This window comes from Microchirus variegatus (assembly GCF_963457635.1).
Source record: "Microchirus variegatus genome assembly, chromosome: 15".
NCBI lineage: Eukaryota > Metazoa > Chordata > Actinopteri > Pleuronectiformes > Soleidae > Microchirus > Microchirus variegatus.
In genome coordinates, this window is record NC_139816.1 from 7892379 (window position 1) to 7907524 (window position 15146).

Below are 15146 nucleotides of genomic sequence, written 5' to 3' on the forward strand. Positions count from 1 at the left end.
TAATCACTTGACTCAAACCCATTGTGGGACAAAGCGTGATTGTGTTGTTTTGTGATTGCGTAACGTTGACGGTGAGTTTGAGCCAAAATCTCACCACAGATTTACAGTAACTGACCTCAGTTCGTTCCGGAGGCAGCGGGGGGTTTTTTGTCTCTCTGCCCCCCCAGAAGATTCCCATGAGGCAAAATAAAAGCTCACATTTTAAAAAGGATAATGTCACAGCAAATTTTAAAGACCTAGAGTTAAAGTAGCGAAAACTACTATAAAAATTAGTGTCTGTAAGATGTACAAAAGTGCAGCTTTAAGGCTTTATCAGTGAATGTAAAGTGCTACTTACGTACAGAACGTCTCAGCGTTGCTGCTTTTATGTCTGTCAGTCTGTGATCGTTGATTTTTGGATCTGAATGATGTCGGAAAAGTTTGTCTGTTGTTATTTGCAGGTTTCACTTTGAGAGAAGCAGCAGGGGGAGCTATCGTGCTTTTGTTCAAGTGTTAGGTTAGGGCTCACTTTCACCTTTAGAAACTCAATAATTATAACGTATGGTCATTATAGTATAGCATTATAATATTCAAGCTTTTTTTTTCCAACCTCTACCTCACCTCCCTCTGTCACTTTCTCTCCCAGATTTATCCTTTCACCACAACCGGTCTAGGCAGATCATCAGAGGTTTGATGATCCTCTTTTCTCTCCACTGAGTGTTTGCGCTTTGTGTGAATATAATATTGTAAAGGCGTCTGCCTGACGACATACACTGCCTTGAGATCATGTATTGAGTTAAATAACAGCGCTAATGGTGGCCTAAGACTTTTGTACTGTAGTGTAGATGAAAAATCAGCTGCTGTCCTTGATCGCAGTATGCAAAAAAAGAAGAAGCTAACAAGCTAACTCTTTTTTAGAAGTAGAGCAGGTCAGATATGGCGGCGGGCAGGTGGGTCATGAGTTGCGCTCTGATCCACCAGTGCGGCTCTGTGGGGTTGTAGCGCGTGTAAGGACGTTTGGACACGATGGCGTCGGTGATGTCGTCCACGACGGGGGCCACGTCCTTGACGCCGCTGTTGCAGAACGAGCGCACCTGAGCCATTTGATGCTCAAAGTGCGCTTTGCCGTAATCCTCCTTCACAAGCGCGGGCGCCTCGTTCCACAGCTTGTTGGCCTCGCTGGCCACGAAGTCCCGCGTCATGATGCCGGTGGCCGTGATGAAGTTTCCCGGCTCGATGATGGACACCTTCACTCCCCAGGTCTTCATCTCGTAGCGCAGGCAGTCGGAGAAAGCCTCCAGGCCGTACTTGGACACGCAGTAAGCCGAGCGCATCGCGTTTCCCATCCTCCCGTACAAGCTGATCATGTTCACGACACGACCTGAGGACACAAGAGCGAGGTTTGATCCATGTTTTATGATGATTTTAAAGAATGCAGTTTTACAGTTTAAGTTTTAAGTTGATGCATTAGTGTACAGTAGTTCATATTTTGATGGTATCTCATGTAGTAAGGCTCCATCTTGCTTTTAAATCTGTAAATGTTGAACTAAGGATTGATAGGATGTGTTTGTATGTAGGTGAAGATCATTTTTTAACATTTAAAATGGCTAATTTGACACACAATATTTGGATTAATAGATAAGCTCTAATTACAATATGCATCATAAATATCACAAAAAAAGATATTTCACCTAAATTGCTCACTCTTTTGCAACCATTACTTTGATTTTTGTGATTTCTGTCAGATATTAGACATTGTGTGTATGTGTATGTATACGTATATATGTACATATATATAGATGATAGATTTCAAAGATGAAGAATTACCAAATTACAAACATTAGAATATGAACAATCCAAAATAGAATAATAATAATTATATAAAATGTCGCCTAAAAACACACATTTCACCATTTATTACGATTCTATTTCAAAGATTGAATAATTGACAATTGATATTATGTTTCTGTTGAAACACGAATAAATGCATTATAATTATTTAAAGTGTAAAAATAAGGACAGGGAAACTGTTAGCATTCCTCACTGAAATCATGGGACACGACTTACTGGATTTCTCCCTACCAGGAATTCTAACTATGTTAATTATTCACATATGTATATATATGTATACATATATATGTGTGTGTGTGTATATGTATATATATGTATGTTTATATATGTATATGTGTATATATATGTATGTTTGTATATGTATATATATGTATGTATATATATGTATGTATATATATGTGTGTATATATATGTGTGTATATATATGTATATATGTGTGTGTATAAATATATGTGTATATATACATGTGTGTATACGTAAATGTACATGTATATATATATGTGTGTATATGTAAATATATATACACACATGCATATATATATACATATATGTTTATATATATGTATGTATGTGATAAACTTCTCCAGTGCTTAATCTACAGTGCAGACACAGATAGAGCTGCTGACCTTTGGCTCTGCGGATTAACGGCAGCACAGCTTTGGTGACCCTGATGGTTCCCCACAGGTTGACCTCTGACACCTGCTTGTAGGTGTCCAGCGAGGTGAACTCCACTTCTCCAAAGGTGGACACGCCGGCGTTGTTCACCACGGCCCACAGACCTGAGTCACAGACGGGAGAGTGAATGATCCTCAGGTTTTTTAGGTCAGAGGGTCAGCAGTGTTGTTGTTATTGTTAATATTTTACCTCTTTCACAGTCCTGCAGGTTTTCTTGGACATATTCGACGGCCTGGTTCACCTGCTCCTCGCTGCGGACGTCCAGCTGCACCACCTTCATTCGATCCGAGTGGAACTCCTCCAGCTCCTTGGCACCTTCTCCGCCTTCGTCCTGCAGGAAACGACAGAACGTCACACCTGCGGTTACGGTATATTCTTCACCTGTCAAACAGGGATGTCTATCTCTGAGGACTCCCTGGTTAAATAAATGAATGATAAAGGGCCTTTCTGTGAGAGTGAGTGTTAGTCTGTCTGTGTGTTTGCCCTTCCTGACGAGTGTACCCAACCCTTTGTCCCTATCAGTTGGGACTGGCTCCAGCTCCCCCCCACGTCCCTCATGCAGACGATAAAGCAAAAACATGACTTTAAATCTGTCCCTGTGCGACCTTAAATTAAACCTGAGAATGTGTATACATATATACGGTGTAAGGTAGAGCCTGCCATGTGTTCAATTATTCAAAGCGTTACCTTTAAAAGACACCCAGCGAAGACGGTGAAGCCCAGACTGTGCAAATGTTTGGCGAGTGCATGTCCAAAGCCACCGTCGCAGCCCGTAATAAACACCGCTTTCCCATTCACCTGCACAGAGGAGCAACAAATACATTTACTTTACCTCATGAAAACACATAAACACACCTGCTCCACACATTAAAACAAATATACAATCATATAGAGAGAGTATGCATTAGGTTACGACCTTTAAATATGAACAGAAAGTCAAGGAAGGAAGTAGAAGCTTCATAAAAAGAACAATTTAACCTTTTACAGTAATATTGATGAGGCGTATACTATAGGCTGCTATAGGCGTATATATATACAGGAAAGTTGTTGGGGACATAGTCAACACAAATTAACACTTTAAAATAGTATAGTGATGTTTGTTGAAGGCACATCAACTGTTTTTAGATTATTGCAGGAGTGGTTTGGTCCACTCTTACTTATTATTATAATAATAACTTTATTTGTATAGCACCTTTAAAAACAGTGCTTTTACATATTTTTACAGCAAATGTAGGTCACATATTGCACACGGGTTAATAGCATGTGCACTAATCAAGAAACAATTAATGACAAGGGGTTGTAAGAATTTAGTTATTACGCAACATGTGACCGCAGTGTTCTAACACGTCTTTAGTGAATGTGTTACAGGTTTTTTGTTTTTTTTATAATACAACAACAAAATACAATACTTCTCTATAACACAAGAGCATGCACATTTTTGACAGTATTTACCTCCACAAATCCCCTGGGAATTCTCGGGGTCGCGACGCACAGCACAAACGCTAAATAGAGCACGACTATGCACTCGGTGACGCTGCTCTCCGGTAAACCGAACAGCCTCATGACGGCGTTGAGCAGCGCGGGGAGCCCGAAGCCCAGCAGCAGCGTCAGGAACACGGAGAACGACACGAGCAGAGCCGCCCGGAGCGTGGACACCGAGGCCATGTTGACGGTGTGTGTTAACTTTACTGGCGGACGACGCTGTCACATTATCCGCTATGTGGTCACGGCCAAATACGCCCACTCGTCTCAGAAGTTCTTAAAAAAATTTTTTTCCCTGCGTTCGTCCCTTCACAAAACTTTAATACGAACATTCCCCAATTGTCACGTCAAACCCTTCTAAGCTTATATTTAATAAAAATGCATAAAACTTGAATAAAAGTCGTATTTTTTTAACCGGAAGTGAGTGAGCCTCCGAAAGGGGAGAAACCGGAAATACATACCAGTGTACCATCTTGGCCCGAACCCCTTTTTTTTTGTTTAATACAGTAAATTAAACAGAAACTATGAAGAAATTCACTACAAACAGGCTTTTAACTGCACCTTTTTTCCACTATCGCCACGAAGACACACTTGTTATCCGACTGGAAACGTTCCTAATATGGATATTCAAACAGAAAATTACCAGAAATATATTGATATTTACATACGCGTGGGAAGGGCCCGACAGTCCCCCCTAGTGGTGGCTGGAGATCCTGCAACTTTCACATCTAGTTTATTTTTGTGCACAGGATTAGAATGTATTAATGTAGTTGCTAATACATTATTTTGAGGACATTTTAAGAACTAAAACAAACATTGGTTATTTGTTTTAGTTCTTAAAACAAACATTCATGCCTTGGTTCATCAATTTGAATAATATTAGTGTGTTTAAATTGATATTTCCCACCTGACCGATTAAGTAAACACTATAAAAATCATCACAACCCAGTTATTTAAAAAATGAATTGAAGAAAATTCAAAGAAGTTGTTTCCATGTTTTAATATTTCCAGATGAAATGTTTGTGGTACAGTCAACATCCTGATCAGCTACTACGCGAGAATGTCTAAAAAAAACCTAACAGTAACTCACTGAAAAACTCCAAAAAGGCAGTAGAGCGTGCAATAAACACCAAAAGGCACTGAGGATTAAGTGTAAACTCTATGTGAAACTCTGTAAACATGCTTTTATAGCCATGTCCGACTGCAAAGAAATTAAACACTTGTGAGACCACCACGCCAGTACTAGACGACTAAATCATAGAAAAAAGAAAAACGATAAGAATGTACATGTAAAGAGACTGCAGTGTGCACTAGAACAAACGTGAGATCCGGCTGAGATATAAAGAAAAAACTGCAGTTTTTAAATGGAAATTAACCCCAAAGTGAAGCAGATACCCGTGCCACAGTAAACAGACATTTAAACAGCACTAACACTGACGTATGGAGAGGATATCGCTGGTGGAGTCGCCTCAAGTTCAGAAAAAGTGAAAATAACAAAACAAAAACGTGTGGTGCATTTGTTTTTTTACTGCAAGTGCTCTGTTAATTTTATTTATTTATTCTGCTTTCTTTCTTTCTTTCTGCCATTTATTCATTTTTTGAGAAAACTATCAAGCTTTTTCTTGATATTGTCAAATGAGTCCGTTCCCATGTAGTCCGCCTGACCTTGCTCCCATTTCTCCCGCCGCTCGTCCGACGACAGCTTCTCCGCCGCCGTTGCCTCCGCCCCGGCTTCCTCTAGTGCTTGGGCTTGTGCGTGTGCTTGTGTGTGAGAGGAGGAGCTTTCAACCTGAGCCAAAACAGACAATTAAACACAACAATGAGACAACAGTAGACACAGACGTAGAGTAGACGTAGTGTTTCCTTGCCTTTGGAAAAGCACTAGAAATCGCCACACATAGCGCTTTTTTCAAATAAATGGCCAAACAAGCAGAAGCTTCTGGTTTCTACTTTTTTTTTTTTTTCCTAGTCGAGTATTAGGAGCACTAAACCAGGCGCCAACAAGCTAGAAAACAACAGCAAATGATTATCTCCATACCTGTTGACTCTCAGAAGTGACTGTGTCACCACTATACTGGGGCTTTTTGAGATGAATAAGGGGGAGGAAATAGAAAGTGGGTACATCATCCAGAATCAGAAAACACAACACATTTATGAAAAACAATTCTCCTTTTTTTCCCCCCTTTCAGATCTTCCCTCTCCAGGAGTCGCCACAGCAGGTAATGTAAAATACATACAAAATAAGTCACAATTTATCATCAATCAATCAATTTACCCCCTCCTCCTCCTCCCTCCCTCCCGTTTACCTCCTCGCATCCGGAGTGGAACGGCTGCTCGCCGTACTCCACGTGCATCATGGGTACAACGGCGGTGGAGTACAGGCTCCACCAGTCCAGGAGGAAGGTGGAATGCGTGTCGGCGTCCTGCATGCTTCCCGTCAGCCGCTTGGTTTTGGGGTCGTACTTGTAACTCCACGGCTTGGTCTTCCCTAAGAAATGGACCACCTTGGCGCTGCCGCCGTATCTGAAAGGAAAAAGGTATTCGTTTTATTAAATAATAAATTATTTTCTACAGCTATAGAGGAAATATTCCATTAAGTCTCTCCCTGACAGCTCCTTAAGAGTGAAGCAAATCGCCCCCTAGTGGCTGACAGCAGTATTAATAGTACATACACAAAATACACAAGAAATGTAGCTTTTTGAATGTTTATATCATTGAAGTGAAGTGAGAAAGTGTTTTTAATTTGCTATGATGATGATGATTGACAGCTGAGACGATGACATCACCTGTGGGACACTTTTATATGACTTATTTATCTTCACATACAGCTGTGTAACGCTCAGGTCTCATCGTTGACATCCAATTTAAAGCCTTACTTTTCCAACCTCTCCTCTAGTTTGACTGTATACACATTTTTAAATGTTATTTCTACTTTTATAACGCGACTAGAGTGGCAACTGACGGTTATTCTCATAATTGTGAGGTCCATAAAGTGTCAGAAAATGTTATCAAAATGTTCAAAATGATTCAGTTTTTAATTATTTTTGTTATATGGAGCAAAGAAACAAAGAACATACTCACATTTCAGAAGCTAAAACAATCAGAAATCCTGTTGCAATAATGAAAAAAAGCCTAAAACCCGAGTAATATAGTTCAAAATAGTTCCCGATTTGTTGTTTCAGCTCTAAAAGTGATGTTTTAGAAGGTGCAGGATTAGATAAAGTGTTTTTAGAGTCGTTTTAAAAAAGCGAACCAAAATCTTCAAACGTCAGCAGTGGTGTCGACGGCTAAAAACATTTTTATTACCCGTTAATCACCCGCGTCATTCCGATTCAGTTGCCAAGAAATGCCCGCTGTTGACGGGGGATTGTTTTTCCGTGATGAGAGGTTAGAGGCAGAGATACGAGAGGGAGGGAGCTTAAGACGCGAGGCACAATGACGAGGCTTAACACGAAAAAAAGTCTTTAAATAAACGGCTCTATTTTAAGGTTCAGGATCAGCTGTTCGGGAGCTCATGGTTGGACATCCGACCCAGAGACGAGGGCCTGCTGCTGGGCACAGCCTCGCTTTAATCGCAGCGCTTGCCTCACATCGTAACCTAATGTCGTGTCACGATGTCACTACGTGTTCATGTGATCCAGTGTCCGCTTACACCGTGGCTTTGTGTCCACCACAGTATCCAAGTCTCACAAAGATTTTTTATAGTTTTTTTTGGGCGGGGGTTCGTAGACACGCGACCTTGGCAGACTAACACTTACTGTTTGAACGCCGGGAGGTAAGTGTAGATGGATATGCTGCTGAGGTTGTAGATGAAGGGGAGGTGTTTCGAAATGTCAGCCGTGGCCCAGTCGCTAAAGAAGCCGTTCAGAACACCTTGGTCTCCTCCTGCAACACAGAAGTGAGGGAAATATTGACATAAGTTCATTTTTAAACTCACCTCATCGGTCTTTACATAGATTTAAAAAAAAGAAATGCAGCTCCGATTTCGTCTTTCGCAAAAAGTATTCGAGATTAACGCGGATTAAGGACAGACTGCCGGGTGTCTAGGTTTCCGCGCGGTCGCTAACGTCACCAAAACACGATAAACTTGTTGACATTTCACAGCTACATGTCGAGAAAAAGGAGGTCAAAGACTCGCCTCCACATCCAAACCATGGCAGCTTCTGTGACGCGGTTGCGCTTTCTGACGTGAGACAAAAAAATTAAAATCTCCACGTGTTAATCCCACTTTGTTCACAGCAAATGCTCACATATAAAAAAAAAAAAAAAAAATCAATGTTTATGGTGATGTTACGTGAAAAAAAAGGTAGAGGAGGACTTCAGTTGCGTCGACATGCCGTCAAACTACTGTAAACTTAATCTTAAGAAACACCCGACAGGTTAAGAAAAAGCTAATTTATTATTTCCGTTAGCATAGCTCGACAACATTTAGATGCAGATCGCATGGAGTTCCGTTTTCAGTTGCTGTTTTATGACATAGCTCAAAAAAAAAAAAGTTCTAGATCTTAAGCCCCTTTCTGTCGCCCATTTTCCCCTTTCACCCCAACCTGTCGAGGCAGATGGCCGCACACCTTTGAGCCTGGCTACGCGTCCGACACCAGGGATTGTCTGTTTGCACTCGTTTAATAGCACAACTTAAACACAAGTACTTAAAATACTTCTCTCTGTGCGTTAGCGACGCGAATAAACATTTCCCTCTCCGACAGCCCTCGCTTTCATGTTTGTACTTGAGCTGTACTCCAGTGATAGAGCTCCACTCACACTAATTCTCGCTCTCTGCGGCTGCTTGTTGAAGTAGGGCAGACCTCATCGTGGACGTGGTTTATTATACAAACACAGACCTCAGGACAGTCTGCGCACAAGTAGGTCCAGTTATACTGCGAGTGTGAAACCAAAAAAAAACACGTTACATCATCGACAACAACGCCGTGTTTTAGAGCCACCGACCGCACAAACTCCCTTCACATGAGCACACGTGTGTTCAACACCGGTACAAGGTGAGACCTTTTTGGACAGACGCAGCTCTGTGCTCCCCGCGCGCCACAGATGGCTGTAGTTTAAAATAACACACATAGCTGCACTTTGTGTCCACACACACACACACACACACACACACACCACCTCCTTGCGGGTTTCTAAACTTTATAAGACGCAACCGTCGTAGGCCTGAGAACGTGCATGAATAAGTCCGTGACAGTTTGTCTTGGCAACAGCAGAAGTGCTGACACAGGACAACATGTTCCACTCGTCTTCAGAGACCAAGTCCACTTCACGTGTTTCCCGTACAGTAGAGCGGAGCTGATAACGATGCAAAAAAAAAAAAAAAGGTCAAAGTAACGTATGCGTCCGTGCACGTGTAAAAGACCGCGCACAGCTATTTATATACAGCTTCGCTCATTAGCATACCAGCGGGCTAACAGACGCTAAATATAAAAACAATACTACTTTGTGAAGCGTTATTGACGAAGCACAAAATCAGGACAATGATGTCTGTGTCTGTGACTCATGGAAAAAAACAGTTTGGCGTCCCTTCAAAGCGTTTGTCCGTTATTCAGCAAACCAATTGGTCCCGACAGACTCTCAGAGGGAGAGACCGTCTCCTCTTCCACACAAGTGAAAACAGGCTTTTTGTTATTTAACACTTTTGAAAAGATCCACAGCTACTCGAGCTTTACAGAAAACATCATTGTGGGGACGTCTTTTTGGAGCCAAAGTGGTCATTAAATTCCACAAAGAACCATAGACGTAGAAATTTCACTGATTTCACACTTGATTTATAACGTCACTAAACACATTTTGTCAATAATGCTTCTGTAGAGGAAGAAAACAGATTTATGCCACATATGAGTGGACATCAGTGTGATTGACAGTTGGTCACAGGTTCAAAAATGGAAGTTCAGATTCTTATTGGCTGCTACTGGAGATTATTGAAAAAAAAAAAAACAATGATTACTCTTAATCTTTTTTGATTAAAACATTTATTAGTTATGACCTTTTTAAAGCTACCTTAAAATAGCTCTCCAGTAGCTTTACTCACGCTGTGTGTGTTTAACCCGGGGACAGGAAGCCAGACACCTTTAGCACATTTTCAGAATAAAAGCCCCCATTTTCATGACTTAAACAATCATAATTGAAATAATTGGAGTTTCGATTGCGGTCGTTTATCACAAGAAGATGAGATATCTTTGAGGAGAGGCTGCCGTGCGATTTCCGTCTTTTCCTCCGCGGCACATTTTTTTTGCTGACACATCAGACTGCACCGTGTCAAACTGGACTGGCCGCCCCAATAGAAGGACAAAAAAAAACAACTGGGGCGGCCTATTCAGAGACACATTCCTACTATTCACAGAGCGACATTCCTTGCATTTATAGAGATCTCATCACTCAAAAATCACTTTGGGAAGTCGGGCGGTGATAACGGCACGAGAATCTAAACGCAGCATTAGAGCCAAGGGCAAAGTGAAGTCAAATTGTGCAATTCTTAGACTTATGTAATCAGAAGCTTATGGAGGGTTCAACAGGTTCAGCTACAGTAATACTGCAGTGTGGTCTCATGTTAAAATAAAACACCAAATATCCGATTCCAGGTTTAGCAGTTTTTTTTGTTCACAGAAACACTGCTGACTTTTTTCAGCCGCTGATCCCAGAGCAGCAATCCAGTTCACAGCAGAGTGCGTCTCACCCAGAAGAGAACGCAGAATGTCAGCCAGCGCTGCGAGCTAAACAGGCCCTCTCAAATTTAACTTCCAACCCCACCCCGTTCACCCACCCGATCGCTCCAGCGAGAGCCCCCTGTGAATAGCTCAGCAGAGCTCCGACAGTGTGCCACAGGAGAGCCTTGTGTCCACACACACACACACACACACACACACACAAAGACTTCACTTACAGCTGAAAGATAAATAAGCTCAGTTGAGCGTCACGTTACCAAAAAAAACCTAATATTAGATATAGCAAATCAAAGCCGATGTGTTTTAGGTGGAATTAGTGATCACGTCAAACTATGCTGCGGTGAACCAGGCATTAGTCACATGCCGAAGTCTTTCTGATACAGATTTGTTGACAAATCCCAAAAAAACAACCTGATTTTGGAGTTTTTAGGGATTGTGGATCTTAAGTTTTTTCTTCTGTCGACATTCATTGCAAACAATTTGATTTGAAATTAGTGTAATTCTTACTCTCTGAAGTAAGATTATACAGCCAGAATCTTAGCTTAGCATAAAAATAGATAGAAAACTCAAGGATTTCTTTATAAATCCACAAACTAGAATTATTATGTCACGCCTCATGTCCTTTAAATGTACAAAAAAGCATCAAGATAAGCAGCAAATGCGTTTAATTTCACAAAACTAAAGATAAAAATAAATGCATTTTATATACATTTATAATAAAGAAAAGGGTGTTCATTTAACCAATTTCTTCACAGGTTAAGGCAGTGAATACATGCCAGCTATTCTACAGTTGCGTTAAATCAAAAACATAGTAAATATTTGAATAAGATATGAAGAGATTCGCTCACAGGACAGGTTTCCCCCCTAATGTCAGAGGCACAGAGGCCAAATGAAAAGCTCCAAATAAACACTAGTAAACAAATAACATCAATGTCTTTGGATCAACTTAAGGAAACTCAGGTTTTTCAGGACAAACGAGAGCAAATAAAACGCTCCCTCGTTAGCTTACCATCGAAGCTGCCGTGTTCCGTACAGTACTGGAGCAGTTTGCCGTGAGTCTCCATGGACGGACAAAAAACGAACACGCCGGAGTTGAAGCAGTCGGGCCAGCCAGGGTCAGGAGCAGCTGATAATTCTTCTCTGTCAAACAGTTCGTCTATATTTGAAAGCACCTGAGACACAGACACAACATTTGAGTACAACAACAACAATGAGAAAGTTTATTCCCGCTAATGATAAAACGCTAATTTCTCTCTCTCTCACCAGTGTGTCTGCGTCCATGAACACACATTTGGAGTACTGCGTCAGCGTCCAGCAGTGGAGTTTGGTGAAGGTGACGCCCAGGTCGGGCCTCTTCATCATGGACAGGTGTGCCGCGTCTCCGCTGTCCAGCACGTCCACCAGCCTCACCTCGTCATAGATGCTCTTCAGCAGCGACCTGATGATGATGATGATGATGATGATGAACACAACACGTTTCCAAAAAAAACCCACAAACGACAAGTAAGTGTTTTTTTTACTTACTGGCACGGCTCGGACACTTGTGGACCGATGAGTACCGCCAGCTTCTTGGACGTGTTGTGGTTACGCAGGGACTTGCCCAAAACCATGGCACCTCGAGCATAGCTGTCGTTAGTCGCCAGCGTCACAAAAGCCTGGTCTGGAAAAAAAAGGGGTACACAAAAACACACAACTTTTGCATACTCGTGTATGTGAAGATGATATTTAAACAAGATTTCTGATCGTTTTAGCTTCTTAAACGTGAACATTCTCTTCCTTTCTTTGCTCCACACGACAAAGAAATCGTTAAAACTGAGTCATTTTTGTTTGTGGACAAAACGAGACATTCGAGAACATCGTCATTTCCAGGTTTGACAAACACAGATCGACGTTTTTTAACATTTTATGGACCAAACGATTCATCATGAACTTAAATAGAGGTATAACGTAAACCTCTGTCAACGTAGCGTCCACATAGAAGATCAGATCTACGTCACAGGAACTCCACAGGTTGACGTGCACTAGTATAATATGCATGTTCATAAATGATGGTAATGCAGTGCCTCACATAGGGTCTCCAGTGGTTGAGGTAATGAATTATCCTAATTTTGCACACAGAATCCATGAAAAAAAAGGAGGTTTAGCAAGGATTAAGTTGATTACTTCAAACATTTTGATTTCTACAAGCAGCAGTTCTCACTTTTAAGACTTTGGTGGTGTAACCAGATTTATTGTCTCATTATTGTGCTCAGCACCAACACCACCACCTCTCAATCGTCAGCTACCTGCCAACTCCTGCTCCTGAACAATGACTCGTCTGTGAGGTGGACAAAATAAATTGAAACGATGAAGTAAGCGCGGCAGCTGCAGCGGTTGTACGACTGCAGCATGTGAGCCAAACAGCTCAGTGTTTATATAAACACCTTAGTGATGCTGTTAAACTCATAAAAAAAAAAAAAGCAGCAGAGCAGAAGTCAGAGAGTGCAGAACTTTGCAGCGTCAGTGAAGAGGGGGGGGGGGAATAAAGTTGCCGTCTCACTGCTTCATCGTCACCTCACGCCCTCTTTTGGATTGGTGCAGCAGGCCCGTGGTGTAGTATTTGTACAAGTAGCCTCTCATAAAACACACAAACTGAAAGACGGCGCTCACAGTGCGAGACATGCCATCGTCCGCCAAGGACGCACGTTTCCCACGGCGTCAAAACTACGGATGGCTCGAGATCATCAAGTTCAACCACATAGTATAATACTGATATTTATGCAGGGTTATTGATGCAATTTTCATGAAAATCCACTTCTTTAAAGACATGGATGAAGCCTTTAGGGCTCAAACTCAAGGCCCAGGGGGCAGATGTGGCCCGCCACGTCATTTTATGTGGTCCGCGAGTGTTTAATTGGTCTTAAAAATCTGTGTTAACGTTGACCATAAACTACATTTTCCACAATGCACGGCGATAGCGTTACCCACAAAGTGGCATCACCATCACGGACCAGGTTGCATCTATAGTGCATCATATTTGTAACTTGAACAAGTAATAAATACAGAAAGTTATTTAGCAATATGTTACAGAGTAGTTACCTTCATTTTACATTATATTTAGTTACATTTATTCTGTACGACAGTTACATCTGGCCCTTTGAGGGTAACCATTATGCTGATGTGGCCCTCAGTGAAAATGAGTTTGAAACGTTAAAGCCAACAAAGTTAGAAGCAGTTATCCACCAGGGGGCGACTCCTGGGTGCAGGTTGGGGAAAAAACAACTCCATCTTTGACTTGATTTATAACCTAACTGACATTTTCATGAGTAAAATTGCATCTTCGTGTCTTTTTTAATAGCAGGAAACCCAAATCGCAACTCTTGTTCTGGAACCGATCGATTCCTGTGCCTGTTATTTTGAATTACGCTGCTCACAAAACACAGACAAACATTTAAAAGAAACCAAGATTAGTGAACGTGCAAACGCCTGTTTAAAGAGAGTCGTCGCGATACGGTGAAGAAATCAGTCATGCAATCACACACAGGTTCAGGGACCTACATAGAGGTCAAAATACACTTTTAAATCATTGAACAGACATGACATGACACGTATGACTGGGGTCCTGTGTCAATAAGGCAAAGAGCATTTTCCTCCAATGGAACACACGTATGAACAAAAAGCAGCTTCCACACCTACTTTACCTCATATACTTCCTATTCAAATGGTGCTGCACTATTTAAACGTAGCCTCATATATTAAACGAGGAATAACTTGATAGAAACAAGTGCATGTTGTAATCATTATGACTGTGAGGGGAGGTTTAAGTTATCATGATCATTATCATTATCATGCAAAAGTCTCAACTCCAAAGTCCTGGGACAAACACAGGTTTAAATCATTGACCAAAGCGTTAAAACAGAGCCTAGATAAAGCAAAAATAAATTGCTTTTTAAGTGAATTGTGTCTGAATTAAACTACATCACAGCTGCATGCAGTCACGTGCGCAGCATTGCTCTTTAAAAATGTCTAAAAATCAAAGCGGACGCTGACGTCACGTCTGACATCATATCCCTCCGCCAATCGAATGTCTCATTCACGCGTGTGAGATGCGCCGCACGATATAGTCCTCAAGTCTTAAAATAAATTAACTAATTAACTTTGCTGTCAATAATTAACAGAAACTAATCTGCAAATAAACATATTCAACAACTTTGAAATAATAAACCCGTGTCACCCGGACAAGATAATGAGCGACAAGTGCAGCCATTTTCACAACTATTAAATCAACACTGGACACTTTTCCCTACTTTCACAAACTACGTTCGTGAGTCCACGCTGCCCACAAACCTCCGCGCGTTTCAATGTCAAAATGTAACGTACCAGCCATGACTGAAGAAGAAGGAGGTGAAGGAGGAGGTGGAGGAGGACGAGGAGGAGTCGAAGCTACTTTGTAGCCCGGACTTTGGAGACTCGGCGACTGAGTGTGCAGGAGAAAGAAGGGCTGAGCGA

The 15146-nt window shown here is 41.5% G+C and overlaps 2 protein-coding genes across 3 annotated transcripts; both read right to left on the reverse strand.

Annotated features, from left to right (window-relative positions):
• Positions 1-4170, reverse strand: bdh1 (3-hydroxybutyrate dehydrogenase, type 1; the record flags this gene model as incomplete). Its single annotated transcript, XM_083901618.1, has 5 exons — positions 1-1360; positions 2457-2609; positions 2695-2836; positions 3193-3303; positions 3958-4170. The coding sequence occupies 5 exons, from the start codon at positions 4168-4170 to the stop codon at positions 894-896; spliced, it is 1086 nt and encodes a 361-aa protein (XP_083757744.1). The 3' UTR covers positions 1-893.
• A 798-nt stretch (positions 4171-4968) lies between these two features.
• Positions 4969-15146, reverse strand: gyg1b (glycogenin 1b). Of its 2 annotated transcripts, XM_083901392.1 has the most exons (8): positions 15018-15146; positions 12183-12318; positions 11922-12096; positions 11668-11830; positions 7746-7872; positions 6294-6510; positions 6026-6067; positions 4969-5776 (listed from the first exon to the last, which is right to left on the reverse strand). In XM_083901392.1, exons 1-8 carry the CDS (start codon positions 15022-15024, stop codon positions 5579-5581), a joined length of 1065 nt encoding a protein of 354 aa, XP_083757518.1. In that variant the 5' UTR covers positions 15025-15146; the 3' UTR covers positions 4969-5578. The 2 variants fall into 2 exon arrangements, with proteins under 2 accessions (XP_083757518.1, XP_083757519.1); XM_083901393.1 differs by lacking the exon at positions 6026-6067.